The following is a 26,260-nucleotide window of genomic DNA, read 5'->3' as shown; positions in this document are numbered from 1 at the left end:
CAAAGGGTTTCCCATAGTCCGGCATACCTAATGCTGGTGCCTGCGTTAGGCACTGTTTAAGTCTCTCAAATGCTGCCTCAGACTCGTCTGTATGCGAAAACCGATCAGGTTTGTTTGAGGAGACCATCTCCTGCAAAGGTAACGCTAAAATGGAAAACCCTGGGATCCAATTACGGCAATACCCACACATTCCTAAAAATGTTCTGATCTGTTGCTGGGTTTGTGGCAGAGTCATGTCTCTAATTGCTTGAATTCTATCAGCGGTCAGGTGTCTCAGTCCTTGTGTTAAACAGTGTCCCAAATATTTTACCTTAGTTTGGCATAATTGCAACTTGTCTTTGGAAACCTTGTGTCCTGTGTCTGAAAGATGAAACAGGAGCTGTTTCGTATCCTTCAGGGATGCCTCCAATGAATCAGAACACAGTAGTAGATCATCCAATACAGTATTAATACTGATCCACTCACTAGTTGGAAAGACTGTAAACAATCATGCAAAGCCTGAGAAAATATACTTGGGCTATCTATGAATCCTTGTGGTAATCGAGTCCATGTGTATTGGACTCCTCTGTATGTAAATGCAAACAAATATTGACTGTCAGGGTGCAGAGGTACCGAAAAGAAAGCGGAGCAGAGGTCAATAACAGTGAAAAATTTCGCAGTGGGAGGGATTTGCATTAGGATGACAGCTGGATTTGGCACTACGGGGAACTGACTCTCAACTATTTTGTTAATCCCCCTTAGATCCTGCACTAGCCTGTAACCCCTCCCCCCACTCTTTTTCACAGGGAAGATGGGACTATTAGCAGTGCTGGACGTTCTTACCAGAATGCCCTGTTGTAGCAAGCGCTCTATTACTGGGTAAACTCCTAACTCCACCTCTGGCTTCAGAGGGTACTGTGGGATTTTTGGAGCTATCCTACCATCTTTTACTTGTACAACTACCGGAGCTACGTTTGCCATTAATCCAGTGTCCTGTCCATCTTTAGTCCAAAGTGACTCTGGTATCTGAGATGTCATTTCTTCTACTTGGGAGGGAGTCCTATTTGTCATAATGGTATGTGACATTAATTTTGACGGGGAGTCCAACATGTCTCGCACTTCCTGAGCGTGATTCTCAGGTATGTCCAAGAATACACCTTCAGGAGTACAATAAATGACGCACCCCATTTTACATAGTAAGTCTCTACCCAGGAGATTGGTCGGTGCCGATGCAGCCAGCAAAAAGGAATGCTTGGTATGTAAAGGCCCTATTGTAATCTCTGCTGGTTTGCTAACAGGGTAATGCTGGACTACTCCTGTTACTCCCACGGCTGGAATTGTCCTACCAGTGGTCCTCATGCCCACTGTCGAATTGATCACTGATTTGGCCGCCCCCGTATCTACAAGAAAGTTTAATGATTTACCAGCTACATTGATTGCAATTTCTGGTTCACTTCCAAGACTTGCAATCAATTTTACTGGCTGCAGATTACAGGTATGGCCACACCCCTATTGGGTATGGTGACCTCCCTGAATCCCGCTGGCAGCAACTACTTGTGACGGAGTTAATTGGGAACTACCAGAGGCGTGCCAGTCTCTGTTCGGGGGGTATCTTTTTGTTTCCCCTGTATGTGGCTCATAACTCCGTTTCTGCGGACCTTGTTCCCAATGTCGTGTGTCGTGTCGTTGTCTAGGGGGTTGGTATGAATTTCGTGAATTCTTCATTCTACAATCTCGTGCCATGTGTCCCTGTTTATGACAAGAATAACAAGTAACCACATTTGACTTACCCACAGGGTTTGGTGGTATAAACAAAGGCTGCCTTGTGGTCAGGGCCTGTATACTTACGGCCATTAATTTATCACCTTGTTGTTCCCTGTGTCTGGTGATGTTCCTATCGTGATCAATAGCAGCCTCTCTCAAAGTAGCCACAGACAGACCTCGCCAACATGGTTGTGTGGTCTGTACCCTAGTCTTCAATGACTCTTTTAAACCATCCATCAGTACCGATACTGCTACTTCTCGATGGTTTGTGTTTGTTTTAATGTCCTCTATGCCTGTGTATTTTGCCATTTCTGATAATGCTCTGTGAAAATACTCTGCAGCTGTCTCTGACTCCTTCTGTTTAATGGAGAATATCTTGTTCCATCTGACTACCGCTGGGAAATACTCTTTTAACTGTAAGCTTATTCTTTTTACATTATCTTTGTTGTACACATCTGTAAGAGGTACATCCTGATCTAATCCGCAATCAGCTAAAAATTGAGTTGCGTCAACATTGGAGGGTAAACATGCTCTCAGCAATATCTGCCAGTCTTTATTGTTGGGCTCTACAGTGTTACCTAAGTCTCTGATGTATTTTTGACTGGCAACTAAGTCTTTTCTAGGGTCAGGGAATTCAGACACTATGGTCCTGTTATGCACACCAGTGCCTGCAGGAAAGTACTGGTGTCAGAACTGTTATGCACTCCAGTGTCTGCAGGAATGTACTGGTGTTTGAACTGTTATGCAAAACAAATGGACTCACAGACAAACTGGGGAATATGACATAACGTACACAGAAGGTAATAGGGTAACAAAATACACACAAAGTGAACAGAGAAGCCCAGAGGCTAAGGAACTGGGTATCTCCCTTGTATTAGAACTGCACAGATGGAAAAAGCAAGATGTTGTGTTTTAATACGTAGAGAACCTGAAATGCTGTTGCTAAGGGCAACAGCAAAACCCTAAAGGGTTACCAACGGGTGTGGCAGTAAACTCCTTGGTCAGAGATGGAATGATAGACACAAGGAGAGTCTCCACAATCCTATTTCTCACTTGCAGTGCACAGGTTTTAGCTTACTGCCACTAAACTGACCCCTGACACCTAGCACAGTGAGACAGGATTAGACAGGCAAGTCTTAGAATACAGCCGCAAACTTGCTAAGTTCACAGAGTAGTAACAGAACCCCAGCAAGCTAAACGACTGACTCCAGTCTTACTGCTAGGTCTGGATTGGCAGAGTGTAATACCAAATCCCCAGGCCTATTTGCAGTAAGCAACAAACAAATACAAAGCTACACAGTACTGGCTAACTTTCATGAACTGACTAACCAACAAAGATTCAGCAGCATCTGCTTACCCTGAAAAGAGGCCTTATAAAGCAGGTGCTGTCCACGCCCCACTCAGACCTCACAGACTGTGAGCACAAAAACCAGCACCGGATCCCCTGCCGTGCACAGAGCCTATAACCACTGCACAGCAAAAGACCCGAACCGGAGTATCAGCTGCGCTCAGGTTACTCCACTAGCACTTGTCTCCCGGTTGCCATGACGACGTGGCAGCACAGGGCAGGAGACCCTAACAGTACCCCCCCTCTGACGAGGGGTCAAAGAACCCCTACCACCGGGTTTATCGGGGAACTGCGAGAAGAAAGAGCGTATCAGTCTGGGGGCATGAAGATCACAACTGCGCACCCACGACCGCTCCTCCGGGCCATACCCCTTCCAGTGCACCAAAAATGACAGCCGACCCCGAACCACCTTGGAGTCAAGAATCCTTTCAACAACAAACTCCCTCTGGCCACGTATCAGAAGAGGGGAAGGTCTTCCACTGGAAGAAGGATTACTAATCGCCCGTTTTAAAAGGGAACAATGAAATGTTTTATTGATACCCAAAGAACGGGGCAGATCTAACTGAAATGCCACCGGATTGATAACCCTGGTGATCTTATAAGGGCCGATGAACCGGGGCCCTAACTTATGAGATGGCTGTCTCAACTTCAAATTCTTGGTAGACAACCAGACGAAGTCTCCTAATTTGAAGCTGCAGGGTCTTTTCCGCTTATCAAAAACCCTTTTGGTCACTAATGACACAGACACAAGGGCTTTCTTCACTTTCCGCCAAATACCTCTAAGGACCGAAACCACAGAGGAACCACCAGGCGTGGAGTCCAGGGGGTCAAAAGAATTGGCCTTAGGATGATGCCCATACACACAAAGGAAGGGAGAGATCCCTGTAGCAGAGTGAGCCGCGTTGTTATAGGCAAACTCCGCCATGGACAGATGAGCAACCCAGTCAGTCTGACACTTGGAGACATAACACCTGAGGAACTGCTCCAAGGACTGGTTCACCCTTTCAGTCTGCCCATTAGACTGCGGATGGTAGCCTGACGACAAGCTGACAGAAATCTGGAGATCGGAACAAAATGCCCTCCAGAATTTGGCCACAAACTGGGATCCGCGGTCAGAGACCACATCAAGTGGCAACCCGTGGAGACGCACAACATGCAGCATAAATAATTCAGACAGGCGTCTGGCTGATGGCAGCCCAACCAGTGGAACGAAGTGCGCCATCTTCGAAAACCTGTCAACGACAACCCAGATGGCTGTCATCCCCGAGGATTTGGGCAAGTCCACCACAAAATCCATTGAAATGTGGGTCCATGGCTTAGATGGGATAGAGAGTGGATGTAATGGGCCAACAGGAACCCCTCTAGGAGTCTTATTTCGGGCACAGATGTCACATGCCCGAACCCACTGATCCACATCCTTAGCCACCGAGGGCCACCACACCGCCCTAGATAGCAACTACCGAGTTCTGGCAATACCCGGGTGACCTGCCGACTTCTTGGCATGGAATTCCAGGAACACTCGCTGTCTTAACCTAGGAGGCACAAACAAAAGACCTACCGGAAGGTCTGGAGGAGCCTGCTCCTGTGCTCTAAGGACTAATGATAAGAGGTCCTGGGTAATGCCCACTTTAATACATGATGGGGAAACAATGGGCAACGGCTCCTCGGTGGTCTCCTGGATTGGAGCAAAACTCCGCGAGAGCGCATCAGCCTTGATGTTTTTTGACCCAGGGCGATATGTTATCAAAAAATTAAAGCGAGCAAAAAACAAAGCCCATCGTGCCTGCCTGGCATTGAGACGCTTCGCTGACTCTAAATATGCCAGATTCTTATGGTCAGTGAGAATTGAGACCACAAACTTAGCCCCCTCAAGCCAGTGTCTCCACTCCTCGAGTGCATCCTTAATAGCCAACAATTCCCGGTTACCCACGTCATAATTCATCTCGGCAGGCGAAAATTTACGGGAAAAGTAAGCACAGGGATGAAGGCGATTATCAGACACTCCCATCTGAGAAAGCACTGCCCCAATACCCATCTCAGAGGCATCCACCTCCACCACAAAAGGACGCTCTGGATCTGGGTGTCGCAGCACCTTGGCCGAAACAAATGCCCTTTTGAGACGGCAAAAGCCGCTTTAGCCTCACAAGACCAGTGAGCAACATCCGCCCCTTTCTTAGTGAGTGCCACCAAGGGCGCCACTATAGACGAAAATCCAGCGATAAATCGTCTATAAAAATTCGCAAAGCCCAGGAAACGCTGAAGCGCCTTCAAACTAGTGGGCTGCACCCAATCCAGGACTGCCTGTACCTTGGAACCCTCCATTTGGAAACCTTCTGGGGAGATAATATATCCTAGAAATGCGATTTGCTGAACTTCAAATTCGCACTTCTCCAGCTTTGCCCCAAGCCGGTGGTCTCTGAGTTTCTGGAGGACTAAGCGTACATGCTTCCGATGTTCCTCCAGGGAATGGGAGAAGATTAGGATGTCATCTAAGTATACAACTAAGAATCTATCCAAATATTCCCTGAGCACATCATTCATGAAATCCTGGAAGACTGCCGGGGCATTACAGAGCCCAAAAGGCATCACCAAATATTCATAATGCCCTGAGTGGGTATTAAAGGCAGTCTTCCATTCATCCCCCTCTCTTATTCGGATTAGATTGTACGCACCGCGTAGGTCAATCTTAGAAAAAATGGTGGCAGTACGAAGCTGGTCAAACAAGACCGAAATGAGAGGCAGTGGGTATGAGTTTTTAATCGTGATACGGTTCAATTCCCTGAAGTCGATGCAGGGTCGCAACGAACCGTCCTTTTTACCCACGAAGAAGAACCCCGACCCAACTGGAGACTGTGAAGGTCTGATAAATCCCTTAGCCAAGTTCTCCTGAATGTACTCTGCCATAGCCTGAGTCTCAGGACGTGACAGGGAGTACAACCTACTCTTGGGAAGCTTAGCATTTGGCAACAAATCAATGGCACAGTCATAGGGGCGATGGGGAGGTAGTACCTCTGCAACTTTTTTGGAGAACACGTCCGCAAAATCTGCATAACACCCTGGCAATCCTGGCAAACTTAGCTGCGAGAGCCTGACTGGAAGGCTCAAGCAACTCCTGAAACAATCAGTACCCCAACTAAGAATCTCCCCAGAGACCCAGTCAAATTGAGGATTGTGGGCCCTTAACCAGGGTAACCCCAACACCAATGGGGCAAAAGTACAGACAGTCACATAAAAGGACAATTTTTCAGAGTGTGTGGCTCCAATAAACAAAGAAATCTGGCTAGTGCAAGAGGTAATTTTACCTTGGGATAATGGTTCCCCGTTTAACCCACAAATCTCAATTTCCGATGCCAAGGGTACTAAGGGAACAGAGTGTTTCAGGGCGAATTGGCGGTCCATAAAAACCCCGTCGGCCCCACTGTCCACAAAGGCCTCAGTCTTGACAGTTTGACCGAGGATCTTCAAGGTCACCGGAATGATAAAAGTCTTCTTGGGAAATTCTGACTTCTGGCCTGACAGGATATTTCCCATCACCCTCAGGCCCTGAAGTTTTCCGGCTTTTCTGGGCATGATACTACCACATGACCTTTATTCCCACAGTACAAACACAACCCCTGCTGTCTCCTCCGCGTCTTCTCACGCGAGGAGAGGCGGGTAGCCCCAATCTGCATAGGCTCCTCAGAAAATTCCTCAGAGTCTGAGGTTCCCTTGGGAAGGAAGGAAATCTCAGTCTCCCTTTCAAGCCTACGCTCTCTCAGCCGTCTATCCACCCGGATGGATAACTGCATGAGCTGATCCAAGCTATCAGGCAAGGGATATTGTACCAGTTGGTCCTTTATCTGGTTAGAAAGACCTCTTCGGTACTGGTGTCTCAGGGCTGGGTCATTCCACTGGGTATCATGGGCCAACCTCCGAAACTCCGTACAGTAAACCTCAACTGGCCTTCGCCCTTGCTTAAGGATCGAAATCTGAGCCTCGGCTGAGGCCGTCTTGTCAGGGTCATCATACAACATGCCCAGTGCCGTAAAAAAAGCATCAACACTTTTAAGCGACGGACAGTCAGGCTGCAACCCATATGCCCAGACCTGTGGGTCTCCTTGTAGCAAGGAAATCACTATGCCCACCCGCTGAATCTCCGACCCAGAAGACTGAGGCCTAAGCCGGAAGTATAGCTTGCAGCTCTCCTTGAAACAAAAGAACTGCGAGCGATCTCCAGAAAAACGATCCGGGAGATTTACTTTCGGCTCCTTAACCCCTGCAGGTGCTGCTGCTGCGGGAGCTCCGCCAGCAGCCTGGGAGGTGTGCATTTTAATGGACAAATCATTAAATTGTCGAGTCAGGACCTGCACCTGATCGACCACCTGTTGCAACGTATTTTGAGGGGTATGCTCCATATTCCCACAAAATTTCAACAGGAGTATTAGGCTGCTGAATATGTTATGCACACCAGTGCCTGCAGGAAAGTACTGGTGTCAGAACTGTTATGCACTCCAGTGTCTGCAGGAATGTACTGGTGTTTGAACTGTTATGCAAAACAAATGGACTCACAGACAAACTGGGGAATATGACATAACGTACACAGAAGGTAATAGGGTAACAAAATACACACAAAGTGAACAGAGAAGCCCAGAGGCTAAGGAACTGGGTATCTCCCTTGTATTAGAACTGCACAGATGGAAAAAGCAAGATGTTGTGTTTTAATACGTAGAGAACCTGAAATGCTGTTGCTAAGGGCAACAGCAAAACCCTAAAGGGTTACCAACGGGTGTGGCAGTAAACTCCTTGGTCAGAGATGGAATGATAGACACAAGGAGAGTCTCCACAATCCTATTTCTCACTTGCAGTGCACAGGTTTTAGCTTACTGCCACTAAACTGACCCCTGACACCTAGCACAGTGAGACAGGATTAGACAGGCAAGTCTTAGAATACAGCCGCAAACTTGCTAAGTTCACAGAGTAGTAACAGAACCCCAGCAAGCTAAACGACTGACTCCAGTCTTACTGCTAGGTCTGGATTGGCAGAGTGTAATACCAAATCCCCAGGCCTATTTGCAGTAAGCAACAAACAAATACAAAGCTACACAGTACTGGCTAACTTTCATGAACTGACTAACCAACAAAGATTCAGCAGCATCTGCTTACCCTGAAAAGAGGCCTTATAAAGCAGGTGCTGTCCACGCCCCACTCAGACCTCACAGGCTGTGAGCACAAAAACCAGCACCGGATCCCCTGCCGTGCACAGAGCCTATAACCACTGCACAGCAAAAGACCCGAACCGGAGTATCAGCTGCGCTCAGGTTACTCCACTAGCACTTGTCTCCCGGTTGCCATGACGACGTGGCAGCACAGGGCAGGAGACCCTAACAGGTCCTTAATTCCATTCGGGAAAATGGGGTGTACATGGCAATGTTTCTAATGGGAGTGGCTCCTGATGTGTCTGTTTTCCCATTTGGCACTGCTATTACTCTAACGGGATTAACTCTAACAACCTCATTCTGTGTAGATTCTACAGGCTGTGGTGAAATAGTTTCAGCATAGTGTATGGTGCCGTACTTACCTGTTGATACGACCTCACCTATCCCTCCGCTAGGGGTTTTCGTTACTAATCTCTGGGGTGGAGCTGTGCCTACTGTGGTCTCTGCTATGGTGGCTGCTAGAGAGAGCGCTGAAATTGTTGCCGATTCGTCCTCTTGATCACATTCCTGAGGGAAGTTCAAAACAGGGTGCAACTTGCACGGGTTAATACTTGCATTGGTTAATTGGTTAACATTATCTTTAACATTTACACAGTTGCTAAGAGTTTGTTGTTTGTTACACCTTAATGCGTCATTCTCCGCAACCAATTTTTCTCCTGATATATATGGTGGCGGTGGGGCCGTGGCGATCAGTTTCCTGGTAGGGCCAGATCCCGCCGCTTGAGCCAATCCTCTCTGTATGTCACCTTCCTGTTGCCACAACTGCAAATAATCGTAATGTTTGATTCGTCTCTTTGTTGATTTAATGAGACATATCCTCCTCCTTAAATTTTGTAACACTTCTGAGCTGAAGCTACCTACTCTTGGGAATTTCTCCCCGTCATGTACTGTCATTCTCTCCCATTCATCACATAAAGCTTCTGTGTGACTTCCGTATTTCTCACACATTACATACCTTGCCGACCCAATTGGTCGGTTCACTGAATCAACCCGAACTGAGGTTGATCGCCCCCTACCTGAACAAGTGGCCCCCATAGTTCGAAAGTGTTGCTTTATCCAGCCAACCCTTACGCAAACCAAATGTCCAAAATAGGCTGACGGTGGCGGTTTACCGAGTACCCCACTCACTCGCCCACGCCGACCAATGCGACCTGATCACACCGATATGGTGCTGGCGTACTCGACCTAGGGCCCCTGCGACCTGAACCTCTATTTACTGGAACCTGTGAGGGTGATCCGAAGAACACTTACTCTTTCCAGTAACTATTGGTTGCTGGATAGTTCCTGAGTGAGCAGCGAACTTCCCTTAAAATAAAAAAAATTACACAAATCACGTTAGAATGTACAAATAGCGTTTATGACCTTCGTACACAAATAGTACCGGTCAGGTTTACTAATGCACACAATTACGTGTGGTACAATCGTTTAGTACACAAGCAACTAATCTTATGTACTGAGCGACCAACGGAATCGAAAATTTCGGCTGCGAATTCCTTCAGCCAGAGCTTATATGGCCTATATGGGTGTTGCACCAACCCTTTCTTGGTGTTGTGCCTGTGGACTGTATAGCGGACTTCCTTGTCTGCTGTACCTGAACCTGCTGGTCTGTTATGACCTCCTGGTCTGTTACAGTATGACCTCCTGGTCTGCTACACTCTAATGCTCAAATAGTATATTTAACCAGGGATGCCTCCCTAGCCACCGTGTACGTCACTTACACGCATGTACCTCACGAGTACTCGACTTTTCTTGTGGTTCAACCTTTAAAATTGTAAAAACAAACACTCATTCACCGCATATACACTTTTGTTTCTATTTCTATTTCTGCGCAGAAATTTTTCTTTAGACCAGATGTGTTACCAATTAGGAGAAGGATCTGTTAATTTAAATTTGGAATGTAAAAAAAAATAGATTTGCGCGATTTATCGCCTGGCGTTATTTACCGCGTGGCGCTACTTATCGCGTTGAGAGGAGAGGAAAAAAACTTGTGATTTGAGTTACGTGGGCGTACCCGTACGCTCCGTTGCGTAATATACGCTGCGTGCGTCGGCCCTTGGATTGCGTACGCAAGTCTCAGTCTTTTGTTAGAGACACGTGTACGCAAAGCAAAGATCCACCGTAACACAATTTATACGTTTATCAATGTAGATGATCCTTTATCATCTACCGCGCACCACACTGACTTCGCCTTGTCTCTCAGGCACAGCTGTGTGTTTGTCTATACTTTAACTATATTACCTTTACTCTTAAACTATGAAATAGTGACAAATCTCTCTAAGCACGTTTATCAACTATAGAACTGGCAAACAGGAGAGTGACATACGAAAATACACCAATGAAAAGGAAATGCAGATATATATGTGTGCGTGCGTGTGTACGCAAGACAGAAAAATAAACAGTTTTCAAAAGACACTATTGTTTTGTTCTTACCTCCGGTTCCCGGATTCCTTCAGCACCCTTTACTAAGAGAAGCAGACGCTTATCCAAACAGCACTACGAGGAATATGATCTCCCGCCCTTTGCTGCTGGATAATGTCTGCTGAAATTACCTAGTGTAGATATGTGAAGGACAGGACGAGCCCGCAATTGATAAAGCTAAATATTTATCGTATATAATACCCTTTATGAGGTCTAAGAACACTGTACGCTATCTACGTATGAAGTACCGTAAGGGTACGCTAGTTGCGTAACAATCGCTTTGCCGTGATCGAGACGCTCAAGCGTCACGTTCACTCACGGCCAAGAGATCACAGGCAGGCACGTTATTGGCTGTTGACTAACGTAATGATTCGCTATAGCGTAGCGGACGCTCGGGACCACGAGGAGATCACCAGCGGCGCTGACGCTCACTAAATTAAACCTTTGTATCTAAACCATAAACAGTGTATTGTGCAGTAAAACCTTAGTGTAATGTTAGAGTGTAAATGCAACACAGTATAACCTTATTACCTTTAAAGCTGTTCGAGCGTCACCGACGCTCTGAGAATACTTAATACTATAAGAAACACACAGATACCGTGCTCAGGGTCCAACGCCTAATATATATATTATGAATGCTATACTTGCAAAAGAGTTAAACATAATACAAGTCATACACTACAATATAACATAGACTACCTAACCAGATAACTACACAGGAAATACAATACAATACAATTTAAGGGAAAATGAGAGAGAAAGAGAAGGAGAGAGAGATTGAGAGAGATTGGCTCGGAATAACAAGAAGATCAATATGATTGCGGAGAAACACTTACGCACAAGGGGAAACGATCGCATGCGCCTCGATATCCAGCTCCCGATTATCAGCAATGAGAACCGTTGAAGAGAGTGAACTGGATATGGTCGGCCTGCCTATTTATGCCCCACACACAATACAATTCAATGGTCCCTACAATCTCATTGTTCATTGGACACAGGAATTCGGCTTCGCATTATAACAAAAGGTCATAGGTTGATTCATACAGGTGGGCTGTGACTGCTTCCAACTGTTCAGGTGGGTGGGATACTGAGTTTCCCGCCGCATGACTAAATAAGAACAAATAATAGTAAATGGACATAAACTTCTTATGTCCATAACTATTCGCACGAGCGATTAATCCGCTCCAAACCAACACCGGAATATTGCTATTTAAATACTCTTCCGATGGGTACCAAACACCACTGTATGACCCCTGTTAGACCCTTCGTACAATACAAAGAGGGATCTCTCTGTTCAGGAACATGCTATGTTAACTAAACTTTCAGAATCTATCAAAGGGACCATGATCTACAAAATACATTATTACTGAAAATATGTAACGATTGAGTCGCACGCTACGATCACATAAACTCTACCGTAAATACGCATACCGTGCGCCTGCGGGTGCCCGCGACTGTGAGTATGCGCACGCACGGGAGAGCGCACGCATGCGCAGCGCGGACCAGAATGAGGTGCAAATATGGCAGTGTGTATAGAGATATTTTTCTGACTTTGACAGGGTGACGAGTGGAAGACCGCCTTTAACACCCGTGACGGACATTATGAGTACCTCGTCATGCCCTTCGGATTGAGCAACGCTCCAGCAGTCTTCCAGCACTTCGTGAATGAGATTTTCAGGGACATCTTGTACCGCCATGTCGTGGTTTATCTAGACGACATCCTCATCTTTGCTAATAATCTCGAAGATCATCGTTTCTGGGTAAAAGAGGTTCTTTCCCGTCTCCGTGTCAATCACCTCTATTGTAAATTGGAGAAGTGTGTGTTTGAAGTTAAAACCATTCCGTTTCTAGGTTACATTGTGTCCGGTTCCGGACTAGAGATGGATCCTGAGAAACTCCAAGCAATCCAGAATTGGCCTATACCCTTAAGCCTCAAAGGGGTCCAGAGGTTCTTAGGGTTCGCCAATTATTATAGAAAATTTATACGAGACTTTTCCACCATTGTGGCGCCTATCACTGCATTAACCAAGAAAGGTGCTAATCCGTCCAAGTGGTCCGAGGAAGCTACACAGGCCTTTCACCTTCTGAAGCAACGGTTCATCTCTGCACCAGTTCTGAAACAGCCCGACACCGACTCTCCTTTTATCTTAGAGGTAGATGCCTCCTCCGTTGGAGTAGGAGCAGTGTTATCCCAGAGGGCCAAAGATGGACATCTACATCCTTGCAGTTTCTTCTCCCGGAAGTTCTCCCCAGCTGAGCGCAACTATGCCATTGGCGATCAGGAATTGCTAGCCATCAAGCTCGCTCTGGAGGAGTGGAGATACCTGTTGGAGGGAGCTTCCCACTCAATCACCATACTTACCGACCACAAAAATCTTTTATATCTCAAAGGCGCACAATGTCTGAATCCTCGTCAGGCCAGATGGGCACTTTTCTTCTCTAGGTTTGACTTTAAACTCCAGTTCTGTCCGGGTTCTCAGAATCGTAAGGCCGATGCCCTTTCCCGCTCATGGGAGCAAGAAAATGAGTCCGAGTCTGCAGACAAGCATCCTATTATTAATCCGTTGGCATTCTCCACGGTAGGAATGGACTCTACGCCTCCACCAGGGAAAAGTTTTGTTAAGCCCGTTTTGCTGGACATACAGGCATTCAGAAAACCCTTGAATTTATTTCTAGGTCCTACTGGTGGCCAACTCTGAAGAAGGACGTTATGGAATTTATTGCCTCCTGCCCAAAGTGTGCCCAACACAAAGTCTCCCGCCAGTCGCCTGCGGGGCAACTGGTTCCATTATCTGTTCCCCGTCGACCTTGGACCCATTTGTCGATGGACTTTGTTTCCGATCTACCTATCTGCAACAAGTTTAATACCATCTGGGTGGTAGTTGACCGGTTCACCAAGATGGCACATTTCATCCCTCTCACCGGTCTTCCGTCAGCTTCCAAGTTGGCTCAAGTGTTTATACAAGAGATCTTCCGACTTCACGGTCTTCCTGAAGAGATCATCTCGGATCGTGGAGTACAATTTGTAGCCAAATTTTGGCGAAGTTTGTGTCAAGCCCTCCAAGTCAAGTTAAAGTTTTCCACGGCTTACCATCCTCAGACCAATGGTCAAACCGAGAGGGTGAATCAGGACTTGGAGGCCTTCCTCCGTATATATGTGTCTTCCTCTCAAGATGACTGGGTTCAACTCCTTCCTTGGGCCGAGTTCAGCCACAACAATCAATACCATTCCTCATCTTCTTCTACACCATTCTTCATTAATTATGGATTCCACCCTAAAGTCCCAGAATTCCAACCGCTTCCCGCAACTTCTGTTCCAGCAGTGGATGTCACCTTGCGTCAGTTTTCAAATAACTGGAGGAACGTCCGCGCAGCCCTGCTTAAAGCCTCATTCAGGTATAAGAAGTTTGCCGATAGGAAGCGTAGAGCGGTTCCTGCTCTCAAGGTGGGTGATCGTGTGTGGCTGTCCACGAAGAATTTGAGGTTGAGAGTTCCCAGCATGAAATTTGCACCTCGCTACATCGGACCCTTCAAGATTGAACAAGTCATCAATCCTGTTGCCTACAGGTTACAGTTACCATCCTTCTTGAAAATACCCAGGACATTTCATGTTTCTTTGTTGAAACCGCTGATCCTGAATCGGTTTCATTCCGCACTTCCTCCAGCTCCCAAAGTTCAGACTCAACGGGGAGTCGAGTACGAGGTGGCCAAGATTTTGGACTCACGTTTCCGTTACGGTCAGTTACAATACCTCATTGACTGGAAGGGCTATGGTCCTGAAGAACGCTCTTGGACCAATGCCTCAGACGTCCATGCTCCTGCCTTGGTCCGAAATTTCCACGCAAAGTTTCCTTTAAAGCCTAAGAAGTGTCCTGGGGCCACTCCTAAAGGGGGGGGTGCTGTCACGATCCGGGTATCTGGACGCCATTACTTACCCTTCAGATGCCTCCTAAGGCTGGCTCAGCGTTCCAGGACCGGATCCCGCTGTTCCTGAGTTTCCACATGCAGAATGTCAGAGTGGTGATTTCATCAGCCGCGGCCTCCGCTGTGCCCGCGTGGTTAAATGTGCGCTTGTCAGTCTGGCGTCTCCTGTCTCCTGTGGCCGGCGTCGCCATTACTGTTTCAATTCTCACATGGATTACAAACCAAACTTCCCTCCAAGTGTCTGCATGGGCGCAGCCATCTTGGATTTTGTCATCTGATTATTTCCACCAATCTGCTGTCTGTATTGTTGATTTGCATAATTGCCTAGCCAACCCCTTCCTTGCTGCAGGTGTAAGTATGCTGTGCCTGAGCAAGGAAGGCGTCAGTGCTTTGGTTGTCTAACCTAGTTCCAGTTTGTCTCTCTCCTGTGGTTGTCTTCCAGGTTCCAGCTCCTGTCTCCAGACTTCTGCTATAGAGACCCGCACCAGCATTCCATCTGCGGTGTAGCCTGACTCTCCGATCCATTCTGGACTCACCTGTTTCCAGCTACAACAATCACCTGCTTCCAGCCCAGCTTCCAGCAGTGTACAGCTTCTCTTAAAGGGCCGGTGTCCTTTCTGCAGTTTACCACTCTCCACCGGTATTATTATTTCACCGCTCTCAAACAATCACCTGCTTCCAGCCCAGCTTCCAGCAGTGTATAGCTTCTCTTAAAGGGCCGGTGTCCTTTTCTGCAGTTTACCACTCTCCACCGGTATTATTATTTCACCGCTCTCAAACAATCACCTGCTTCCAGCCCAGCTTCCAGCAGTGTATAGCTTCTCTTAAAGGGCCGGTGTCCTTTTCTGCAGTTTACCACTCTCCACCGGTATTATTATTTCACCGCTCTCAAACTCCAAACTTCATTATTATTTCATCGCTCTCAAGTTCGTTTATTATTTAACTGGTTCCAGCCAGTATTCACTCCGTACCAACATCAGTCTGGTTCCAGCCAGTATCCACAGCAGCCGTTTTACCTTCAGCAGCCCAGCCTTTCCTGGAACATCAGCTGGTACGATCCTGGGTTCTCTCCATTGCTACAGTCAGGCCTGGTAAGGACTTTCCAACTAGAAGATTATAAGAACTGTCTCACACTACCAGTGCCTGTGGCCCTTGCCACCCTGTAGTACCCAGGAATTGTATTTATCCTCTGTTGACTTTTATGTTTCCTTTTACTGCTGCTGTGTTACGGAGTTTGTCATAATAAACATCATTGACTTTTATCCTGGTTGTCGTGGTCACGCCTTCGGACAGTTATTCTACATGTTACTTACATGTCTAGGGGTCTGATACAACCTCCCAGGTTCCGTTACATCTCAGCCCCTACAACTGAGGCTGCCTCCCGTCAGCTCAGGCCCTCAGTTGTGACAACAGGATTGTCATTACCAATTCCAGACGTTGCCGTTTGGTCTGTCCACGGCACCTAGAATATTTACCAAGGTAATGGCGGAAATGATGGTGCTCCTGCGAAAGCAAGGAGTCACAATTATCCCATACTTGGACGATCTCCTCATAAAGGCGAGGTCCAGAGAGCAGTTGCTGATCAGTGTAGCATGCTCTCGGGAAGTGTTACAACAGCACGGCTGGATTCTGAATATTCCAAAGTCGCAGCTGATTCCTACGACGCGTCTGCCCTTCCTGGGCATGATTCTGGACACAGACCAGAAGAAGGTTTTTCTCCCGACGGAGAAGGCACAGGAACTCATGACACTGGTCAGAGACCTCTTAATACCAAAACAGGTGTCGGTGCATCACTGCACGAGAGTCCTGGGAAAGATGGTGGCGTCATACGAGGCCATTCTCTTCGGCAGGTTCCATGTGAGGACCTTTCAATGGGATCTGTTGGACAAGTGGTCCGGATTGCATCTACAGATGCATCGGCTGATCACCCTATCCCCTAGGGCCAGGGTGTCTCTTCTGTGGTGGCTGCAGAGTGCTCATCTTCTCGAGGGCCACAGGTTCGGCATTCAGGACTGGGTCCTGGTGACCACGGATGCAAGCCTCCGAGGGTGGGGGGCAGTCACTCAGGGAAGAAATTTCCAAGGGCTGTGGTCAAGTCAGGAGACTTGCCTTCACATCAATATCCTGGAACTAAGGGCCATATACAACGCCCTAAGTCAAGCGGAGACCCTGCTTCGCAACCAAACGGTGCTGATTCAATCAGACAACATCACCGCAGTGGCTCATGTAAACCGCCAAGGCGGCACAAGGAGCAGGGTGGCGATGGCGGAAGCCACCAGAATTCTTCGATGGGCGGAGAATCACGTACGAGCACTGTCAGCAGTGTTCATTCCGGGAGTGGACAACTGGGAAGCAGACTTCCTCAGCAGGCACGACCTCCACCCGGGAGAGTGGGGACTTCATCAAGAAGTCTTCGTGCAGATTGCAGGTCGGTGGGAACTGCCACAGGTGGACATGATGGCATCCCGCCTCAACAAAAAGCTACAGAGGTATTGCGCCAGGTCAAGAGACCCTCAGGCGATAGCTGTAGACGCACTGGTGACACCGTGGGTGTTCCAGTCGGTTTATGTGTTTCCTCCTCTTCCTCTCATACCCAAGGTGCTGAGAATCATAAGCAAAGAGGAGTGAGAACAATACTCATTGTTCCGGATTGGCCAAGAAGGACTTGGTATCCAGAGCTGCAAGAAATGCTCACAGAGGACCCATGGCCTCTGCCTCTAAGGCAGGATCTGTTGCAGCAGGGACCCTGTCTGTTCCAAGACTTACCGCGGCTGCGTTTGATGGCATGGCGGTTGAACGCCGGATCCTAGCAGAAAAGGGGATTCCGGATGAGGTTATTCCTACGCTAATAAAGGCTAGGAAGGACGTGACGGCTAAACATTATCACCATACATGGCGAAAATATGTTGCTTGGTGTGAGGCCAGGAATGCCCCTACAGAGGAATTCCAGCTGGGCCGTTTCCTTCACTTCCTACAGTCGGGAGTGACTTTGGGCCTAAAATTGGGGTCCATTAAGGTCCAGATTTCGGCCCTATCCATTTTCTTTCAAAAAGAACTGGCTTCTCTTCCTGAAGTTCAGACGTTTGTTAAGGGAGTGCTGCATATTCAGCCCCCGTTTGTGCCTCCAGTGGCACCTTGGGATCTTAACGTGGTGTTGAGTTTCCTGAAATCACACTGGTTTGAGCCACTTAAAACCGTGGAGTTAAAATATCTCACGTGGAAGGTGGTCATGCTTATAGCCTTGGCTTCAGCTAGGCATGTGTCAGAATTGGCGGCTTTGTCACATAAAAGCCCCTATCTGGTTTTCCATATGGACAGGGCAGAATTGCGGACTCGTCCGCAATTTCTGCCAAAAGTGGTGTCATCTTTTCATATGAACCAACCTATTGTGGTGCCTGTGGCTACTCGTGACTTGGAGGATTTTGAGTTACTGGATGTAGTCAGGGCTTTGAAGGTATATGTAGCCAGAACGGCTAGAGTCAGGAAAACTGAGTCGCTGTTTATCCTGCATGCATCCAACAAGCTGGGTGCTCCTGCTTCAAAGCAAACTATTGCTCGCTGGATCTGTAACACGATTCAGCAGGCTCATTCTGCGGCTGGATTGGCGCTTCCAAAATCAGTAAAAGCCCACTCCACAAGGAAGGTGGGCTCTTCTTGGGCGGCTGCCCGAGGGGTCTCGGCATTACAGCTTTGCCGAGAGGCTACTTGGTCAGGTTCAAACACCTTTGCAAGGTTCTACAAGTTTGATACCCTGGCTGAGGAGGTCCTTGTGTTTGCTGATTCGGTGCTGCAGAGTCATCCGCACTCTCCCGCCCGTTTGGGAGCTTTGGTATAATCCCCATGGTCCTTACGGAGTCCCCAGCATCCACTAGGACGTCAGAGAAAATAAGATTTTACTTACCGGTAAATCTATTTCTCGTAGTCCGTAGTGGATGCTGGGCGCCCGTCCCAAGTGCGGACTTCTTCTGCAATACTTGTATATAGTTATTGCTTAAATAAGGGTTATGTTATGGTTGCATCAGGGTTATCTGATGCTCTGTTGTTGTTCATGCTGTTAACTGGGTAAGTTTATCACGAGTTATACGGTGTGATTGGTGTGGCTGGTATGAGTCTTACCCTGGATTCCAAAATCCTTTCCTTGTACTGTCAGCTCTTCCGGGCACAGTTTCCTTAACTGAGGTCTGGAGGAGGGACATAGAGGGAGGAGCCAGTGCACACCAGTATACTAATTCTTTCTTAAAGTGCCCTGTCTCCTGCGGAGCCTGTCTATTCCCCATGGTCCTTACGGAGTCCCCAGCATCCACTACGGACTACGAGAAATAGATTTACCGGTAAGTAAAATCTTATTTTTTTTTGCCTCTGCACTCCAGAACCTCTTTTTATCACCTTATACATTAACAACATTATATAGAAACCTATGTGATCTTGTAGTTCCTGGCTTCTTGTATGTGACAGTTTGTACCAAATCTCTAATGCAGTGTATCCTGTGGTTAGGCAACAGAACATTTACTTCAACTTCTTCCTGCCATGGGCAACTTCTCCACTGGTTCACTTTTCCACACTTTTCACTGCTTCATGAATAGACCCCTAAGCCATTTATGTAGCGATTAAAAAAATGACACATATAACATTAGTAAATACAAATATTTTAGAACACTAAGGGGTCTATTTACTAAGCCTTGGATGGAGATAAAATACCAGCCAATCGGCTCCTAACTGACATGCCACATTGTGTTTGAAAAATGACAGTTAGGAGCTGGTTGACTGGTACTTTATCTCCAGCTACTTTATCTCCATTCAAAGCTTAGTAAATAGACCCCTAAGCCAGAGCTGGATTAATACATTGGGGGGCCCGGGGTACTTGAGACGGGGGGCCCTGAGGTCTAAAACTAAATATACAAACAATCACACCATACCTCACAATTTTGCTGGCATCTAAGGAGGGACATCAGTGCGCACCGTAATTAGGGGGCGTGGCCTCACGGCAAGTGTGGCAATCGCAAGCCACGCCCCCATTTTCGTCATTATGAGGGCATGGACAGCGCTGTGAGAGCTGCTGGCCATGCCCCCTGTCCCTCTCTGCCAGGAATAGACGCTGTGCGCATGCGCACAGCGTCTATTCACCGCTGCTCTCCTCAGAGCAGCTAGTGACAGGGAGGGATCACCCAACTGCCTCCCCACTCGTGGGACACTGCGACCCGTGGGTGGGACAGTGGAACAGACCGTGAATAACGGGACTGTCTTGCCAAAATCGGGACAGTTGGGAGGTATGCACACACACACACACACACATACACACACACACACACACACACACACACACACACATACATACATACATACATACATACATACATATATACATATGGATTGGGTCTTATATGCCGGCGGTCAAAATACCGACCACGGCATCCCGATGGTGAGAATCCCAACAGGAGCAAGGTAAGTATACTTTCCTTTACCTAAATTCCCCCTAATCCTCACTTTCCACAGCCTAAACCTAACCCTCCCACACCCCCGCAGCCTAACCCTCCCGGGAGGTGCCTAACCCTAATCCCCTTTCCCGCAGCCTAAACCTAACACCCCCCCCCCCCCTTCCCCACCGCAGCCTAACCATAACCATCCCCAGGGGTGCCTAAACCTAACCCCCCTCCCCACAGTCTAACCCTAACCCTCCCCCTGCAGCTTAAACCTAAGCTCCACCCTTGTGGCTTACCTCTCCGATGGGCCTGCAGTCATTCGGGATTCCGGTGGTCGGGATTCTGAGAAGTGTCGGGATTCCGGTGTCGGTATTTTGACTGCCAGGATCCCGACCTGGTCCCATAAAAAAAAAAAAATGTATATACATACATATACAGTGTGTATGTGTATATATATATATATATATATGTGTATTTATATATATATATATATATGTGTGTGTGTGTGTGTGTGTGTATATATATATGTACACATATAAACATACATACACAAATTGAATGCATACCTAAATAAAAAAATAATAATAAATCCTTACTAATAGGGCAGTGAGTGCCTGAAGATTCCGCTCTGTCTCTCCAGTCTCCACCCGACCAGCACACACCCACAGTCCACTGCACACTTCCAGGGAGCTTCCTTCTTCTCTGCAGCCTGCGTGCTCAGCCAGTCACTGAGCCGCAGGCTGCAGCTTACCATCCTATTGGGCGGCTGAGCCGTCACTCAGCAAGAAGCCCAGCCAGCTCTGCAGCGTCAGCGGCTCTGGGCTGTCATTGGGGAGGGGGAGCGCAGCGCCGCGGATCGGATTAGAGATCCGATCTGGCGGGTGGCAGGGGCCCCTTTCAGACAGGGGGGCCCGGGGTACTTACCCCCGGAGCCCCACCCTTAATCCGGCTCTGCCCTAAGCCACTAGTATAAAGAATAAAAATGTTCAGTATTTATAAAGTACAATTGATATTTAATTGTGTCTGATGTGTGACTTATTTTTTCAGCAGTGCTACATGTTGTATAAAATATTGCTATAATGAACCCTGAACAACCCTATCCATAGCACACAGACACATTGGGCCTGTTCTGAGTCGGACGCAATGCTGATATTCGTGCAAAGTTTCGATGTTTTTCAACTACACAAGTCACTAAAAAGTCGCACAGCGCATGAGATGCAGTTGCAGTTGACACACACGGCCTCAGAAATACACTGGAAATGTTAAATTGAGAGTGTTGTTAGTTATTATAACTCTATTATAACTCTATGCTAGAGCTTCAGAGGATTTAAAGTATGTGGAGTACCTTGTGCAACCAGCAGTAGCTAGGAAATTGCTGCCCCCTCCCCCCTTAAGCCTAAAGGTAGGAGCAGCCACTGGTCAGGTCCATAATGCTTTGAATGTAGACACAGAAGTTGTACTATGGTCTGGTTGCACACCACTTTGCAACTACGTCACTCTTATGCTTTTACATGGATTCTGTAGCTCCTTCAATGGGATTGTTGTCTTTCTTGTATGTTTGACAGTTTTAAGGAACAATCTTTTCTAGACAGTCTGCTTGGTTTAATGTAAAACCCAAATCCTGATAATTGAGCTAACAGTGCCTACGAGGTATACTTGCCCTCTCTCCCAGAACTTCCAGTTTCCTGACAGCTGCCACCACTTCTAAGGTGAAATGGGCAGGGCAAGGGGCATGATGAGATTCGCTAAGAATTGCAGACTTTAGCGTTCGCACAGCGCATGCGCGACTAGCAAAGTGCAATTACATCCCGGGAGTAACAGCGGTGCGGTGGGGGGGGGGGGGGGATGTACCAATGCGGGAGAGTGGTCCGGCCAACGCAGGCATGGTTGGACCGTTTTCGGGGCGACTGTGTGGTGTCACGCGCAGCCACTTCAAAGAAGAAAATAGCGGCAGACTATGCGTACACCAGGGATCATCCTTAATTCTGGCCCCAAGCATGCTATGGAAACTGTTACAGATTCTGCTTTTTAGCAGAATCTGCAACTGAACCTGAACAGAGGCCATAGCCTGCCATGTGGCTTCTCTCTTATTGAACACCGTAGGGTCCCTACCCCACCTTACCAGACTGTCTTCCTGCTGTCAGTCTTTCATGTAGTTTCTCAAAAGCCACTTTATTATAGCCTATGCTACCCCCACATGATTGTGCTCCTTTGAGTACTACAGACTACCATCCCATTCCTCCTATCAGCATTACCCTCTCATAGCACAGGTTTTGAGTCTTCTTTTATCAGGATTGGTTTACTAATTGTTGTTTCTAGGCAGGTTTGTCTGGTGAAAGGCGTTCTGCTTCCCCTAGTGCCACTATCCAACAGCCAAGTGTTCCACAACCCTCTGTAAGTACCAAAATAAGTCGTTTTCCCAACCATGGGATCATCTAATTGCCCTTTTTTGCATTTTTTATTTCCCAACATGTGTAATTGAAGTATAATAATCTGAAAATATTGTGTCTTCTATAATTATAATATTGAACCTTGTTAGCAAGATTGTCAGTCTGTTTATAATGAAAATGTTGGTTTGCAAATTGAATTAATTACAAAGCAATGTAATTAGGCACCTATTTAATTGTCCACAGAAATGGATTTGCAGTAATTTTACTGCAAATTTCAATTCACCACCTCTGAGCAGGTGATAAACTGGAGGAAAATCCCTATTTCTCTGACGTCCTAGTGGATGCTGGGTACTCCGTAAGGACCATGGGGAATAGACTGGCTCCGCAGGAGACTGGGCTCTCTTAAAAGAAAGATTAGGTACTATATCTGGTGTGCACTGGCTCCTCCCTCTATGCCCCTCCTCCAGACCTCAGTTAGAATCTGTGCCCGGCCAGAGCTGGATGCACCTAGTGGGCTCTCCTGAGCTTACTAGAAAAGAAAGTATTTGTTAGGTTTTTTATTTTCAGTGAGATCTGCTGGCAACAGACTCACTGCTACGAGGGACTGAGGGGAGAGAAGCAAACCTACCTGCTTGCAGCTAGCTTGTGCTTCTAAGGCTACTGGACACCATTAGCTCCAGAGGGATCGAACACAGGGCCCGACCTCGATCGTCCGTTCCCGGAGCCGCGCCGCCGTCCCCCTTGCAGAGCCAGAAGACGGAGAACCAGGAGAAAATCGGCAGCTGAAGACTCCGGCCATTGCTCCCACAGCACACCACACGCTCCGGTCACTGGTGGGTGCAGGGCGCTGGGGGGGGGCGCCCTGGGCTGCAATATGTATACCTTTTTGGCAAATGTGCACATAATACAGTTATAAACTGTATATGTGCCTAATCCCCCGCCATTAATATTATTAAAAAAGCGGGAGAAGCCCGCCGCGGAGGGGGCGGGGCTATCTCCCTCAGCACACCGGCGCCATTTTCTCTTCACAGCTCCGCTGGAAGGACGCTCCCCAGGCTCTCCCCTGCAGTATACACTACGAGAAGGGTAAAAAAGAGAGGGGGGGCACATAAATTTAGGAGCAAAAAAGGTGATATAAGCAGCTATTGGGGGAAAATTCACTTTGTGTTAGTGTAAATCCCTCTGTTATATAGCGCTCTGGTGTGTGCTGGCATACTCTCTCTCTGTCTCCCCAAAGGACTTTGTGGGGTCCTGTCCTCAGTCAGAGCATTCCCTGTGTGTGTGTGCGGTGTGTCGGTACTGCTGTGTCGACATGTTTGATGAGGACGCTTACGTGGAGGTGGAGCAGGAGCCGATAAGTGTGATGTCGCCCCCTGCGGGGCCGACACCAGAGTGGATGGATATGTGGAAGGTATTAACCGACAGTGTCAATTCCTTGCATAAAAGGTTCAATGACGTAACAGCTTTGGGACAGCCGGCATCTCAGCCCGCGCCTGCCCAGGCGTCTCAGAGGCCATCAGGGGCTCAAAAACGCCCGCTTCCTCAGATGGCAGACACAGATGTCGACACGGAGTCTGACTCCAGTGTTGACGAGGATGAGACAAATGTACAGTCCACAAGGGCCATCCGATGCATGATTACGGCAATGAAAAATGTGTTGCACATTTCTGACATTAACCCGGTTACCACTAAAAAGGGTATTATGTTTGGGGAGAAAAAGCAACCAGTGACTTTTCCCCCATCTGATGAGTTAAATGACTTGTGTGAAGAAGCGTGGTGTTCCCCAGATAAGAAATTAGTGATTTCTTAGAGGTTACTAATGGCGTACCCTTTCCCGCCAACGGACAGGTTGCATTGGGAAACATCCCCTAGGGTGGACAAGGCGCTCACACGCTTATCAAAAAAGGTGGCACTGCCGTCTCAGGATACGGCCGCCTTAAAGGAGCCTGCAGATAGAAATCAGGAGGCTATCCTGAAGTCTGTGTATACACACTCAGGTACTATACTGAGACCTGCAATTGCTTCAGCATGGATGTGTAGTGCTGCAGCTGCTTGGTCTGATACCCTGTCAGATAACATTGATTCCCTTGACAGGGATACTATTTTGCTAACCATAGAGCATATTAAAGACGTAGTCTTATATATGAGGGATGCACAGAGGGACATTTGCCGGCTGGCATCTAGAATTAATGCAATGTCCATTTCTGCCAGGAGAGTATTATGGACTCGGCAGTGGACAGGTGATGCTGATTCTAAAAGGCACATGGAGGTTTTGCCTTATAAAGGTGAGGAATTGTTTGGGGACGGTCTCTCGGACCTCGTATACACAGCAACAGCTGGGAAGTCGACTTTTTTACCTCAGGTTCCCTCACAGCCTAAGAAAGCACCGTATTATCAAGTACAGTCCTTTCGGCCTCAGAAAGGCAAGCGGGTCAGAGGCGCGTCCTTTCTGCCCAGAGGCAGGGGTAGAGGGAAAAAGCTGCACCAGACAGCCAGTTCCCAGGAACAAAAATCCTCCCCTGCTTCCACTAAGTCCACCGCATGACACTGGGGCTCCACAGGTGGAGCCAGGTGCAGTGGGGGCGCGTCTCCGGAACTTCAGCGACCAGTGGGTTCGCTCACAGGTGGATCTCTGGGTTCTACAAGTGGTATCTCAGGGATACAAGCTGGAGTTCGAGGCGTCTCCTCCTCGCCGTTACCTCAAATCAGCCTTGCCAGCTGCTCCCAAGGAAAGGGAGGTAGTACTGGCGGCAATTCACAAGCTGTACCTTCAGCAGGTGATAATCAAAGTTCCCCTCCTTCAACAGGGACGGGGTTACTATTCCACAATGTTTGTGGTACCGAAACCAGACGGTTCGGTGAGACCCATTCTAAATTTGAAATCCTTGAACACTTATATAAGGAAGTTCAAGTTCAAAATGGAATCGCTCAGGGCGGTTATTGCAAGCCTGGAAGTGGGGGATTTTATGGTGTCACTGGACATCAAGGATGCTTACCTACATGTCCCCATTTACCCACCTCACCAGGAGTACCTCAGGTTTGTGGTACAGGACTGTCATTACCAATTCCAGACGTTGCCGTTTGGTCTGTCCACGGCACCAAGGGTATTTACCAAGGTAATGGCCGAAATGATGATACTCCTTCGAAAGAAGGGAGTTATAATTATCCCGTACTTGGACAATCTCCTTATAAAGGCAAGGTCCAAGGAGCAGTTGTTAGTCGGAGTAGCACTATCTCGGGAAGTGCTACAACAGCACGGCTGGATTCTGAATATCCCAAAGTCGCAGCTGATTCCTACGACGCGTCTGCTGTTCTTGGGCATGATTCTGGACACAGAACAGAAGAAGGTGTTTCTCCCGGAGGAGAAGGCCCAGGAATTGTCATCTCTGGTCAGAGACCTCCTGAAACCAAAACAGGTGTCGGTGCATCACTGCACGCGAGTCCTGGGAAAGATGGTAGCTTCTTACGAAGCAATTCCCTTCGGCAGGTTCCATGCAAGGATCTTTCAGTGGGATCTGTTAGACAAGTGGTCCGGATCGCATCTTCAGATGCATCGGTTGATCACCCTGTCCCCGAGGGCCAGGGTGTCTCTGCTGTGGTGGCTGCAGAGTGCTCATCTTCTCGAGGGCCGCAGATTCGGCATTCAGGACTGGGTCCTGGTGACCACGGATGCAAGCCTCCGAGGTTGGGGGGCAGTCACTCAGGGAAGAAACTTCCAAGGACAGTGGTCGAGTCAGGAGACTTCCCTACACATAAATATTCTGGAACTAAGGGCCATTTACAATGCCCTAAGTCAAGCAGAACCCCTGCTTCAAAACCAAC

General features: G+C 47.8%; 1 protein-coding gene across 6 annotated transcripts in view; it reads left to right on the top strand.

Annotated features, from left to right (window-relative positions):
- Positions 1 to 26,260, top strand: part of PHC3 (polyhomeotic homolog 3) — a 364,349-nt gene that overhangs the window by 123,131 nt on the left and 214,958 nt on the right. For 5 of the 6 annotated variants that reach the window (XM_063916218.1, XM_063916215.1, XM_063916214.1 and 2 more), the window contains one exon: positions 22,368 to 22,442. The exons of the other annotated variant lie outside the window; for it this stretch is intronic. In XM_063916218.1, coding sequence (XP_063772288.1) covers positions 22,368 to 22,442 — 75 coding nt within the window. The remainder of the gene's footprint in view (positions 1 to 22,367; positions 22,443 to 26,260) is intronic. 6 annotated transcript variants of the gene reach the window in all.

The sequence above is a fragment of the Pseudophryne corroboree genome, chromosome 4, assembly GCF_028390025.1.
Source record: "Pseudophryne corroboree isolate aPseCor3 chromosome 4, aPseCor3.hap2, whole genome shotgun sequence".
NCBI lineage: Eukaryota > Metazoa > Chordata > Amphibia > Anura > Myobatrachidae > Pseudophryne > Pseudophryne corroboree.
The sequence above is the reverse complement of the archived record's forward strand: the minus strand, read 5'-3'. Positions and strand labels throughout refer to the sequence as shown.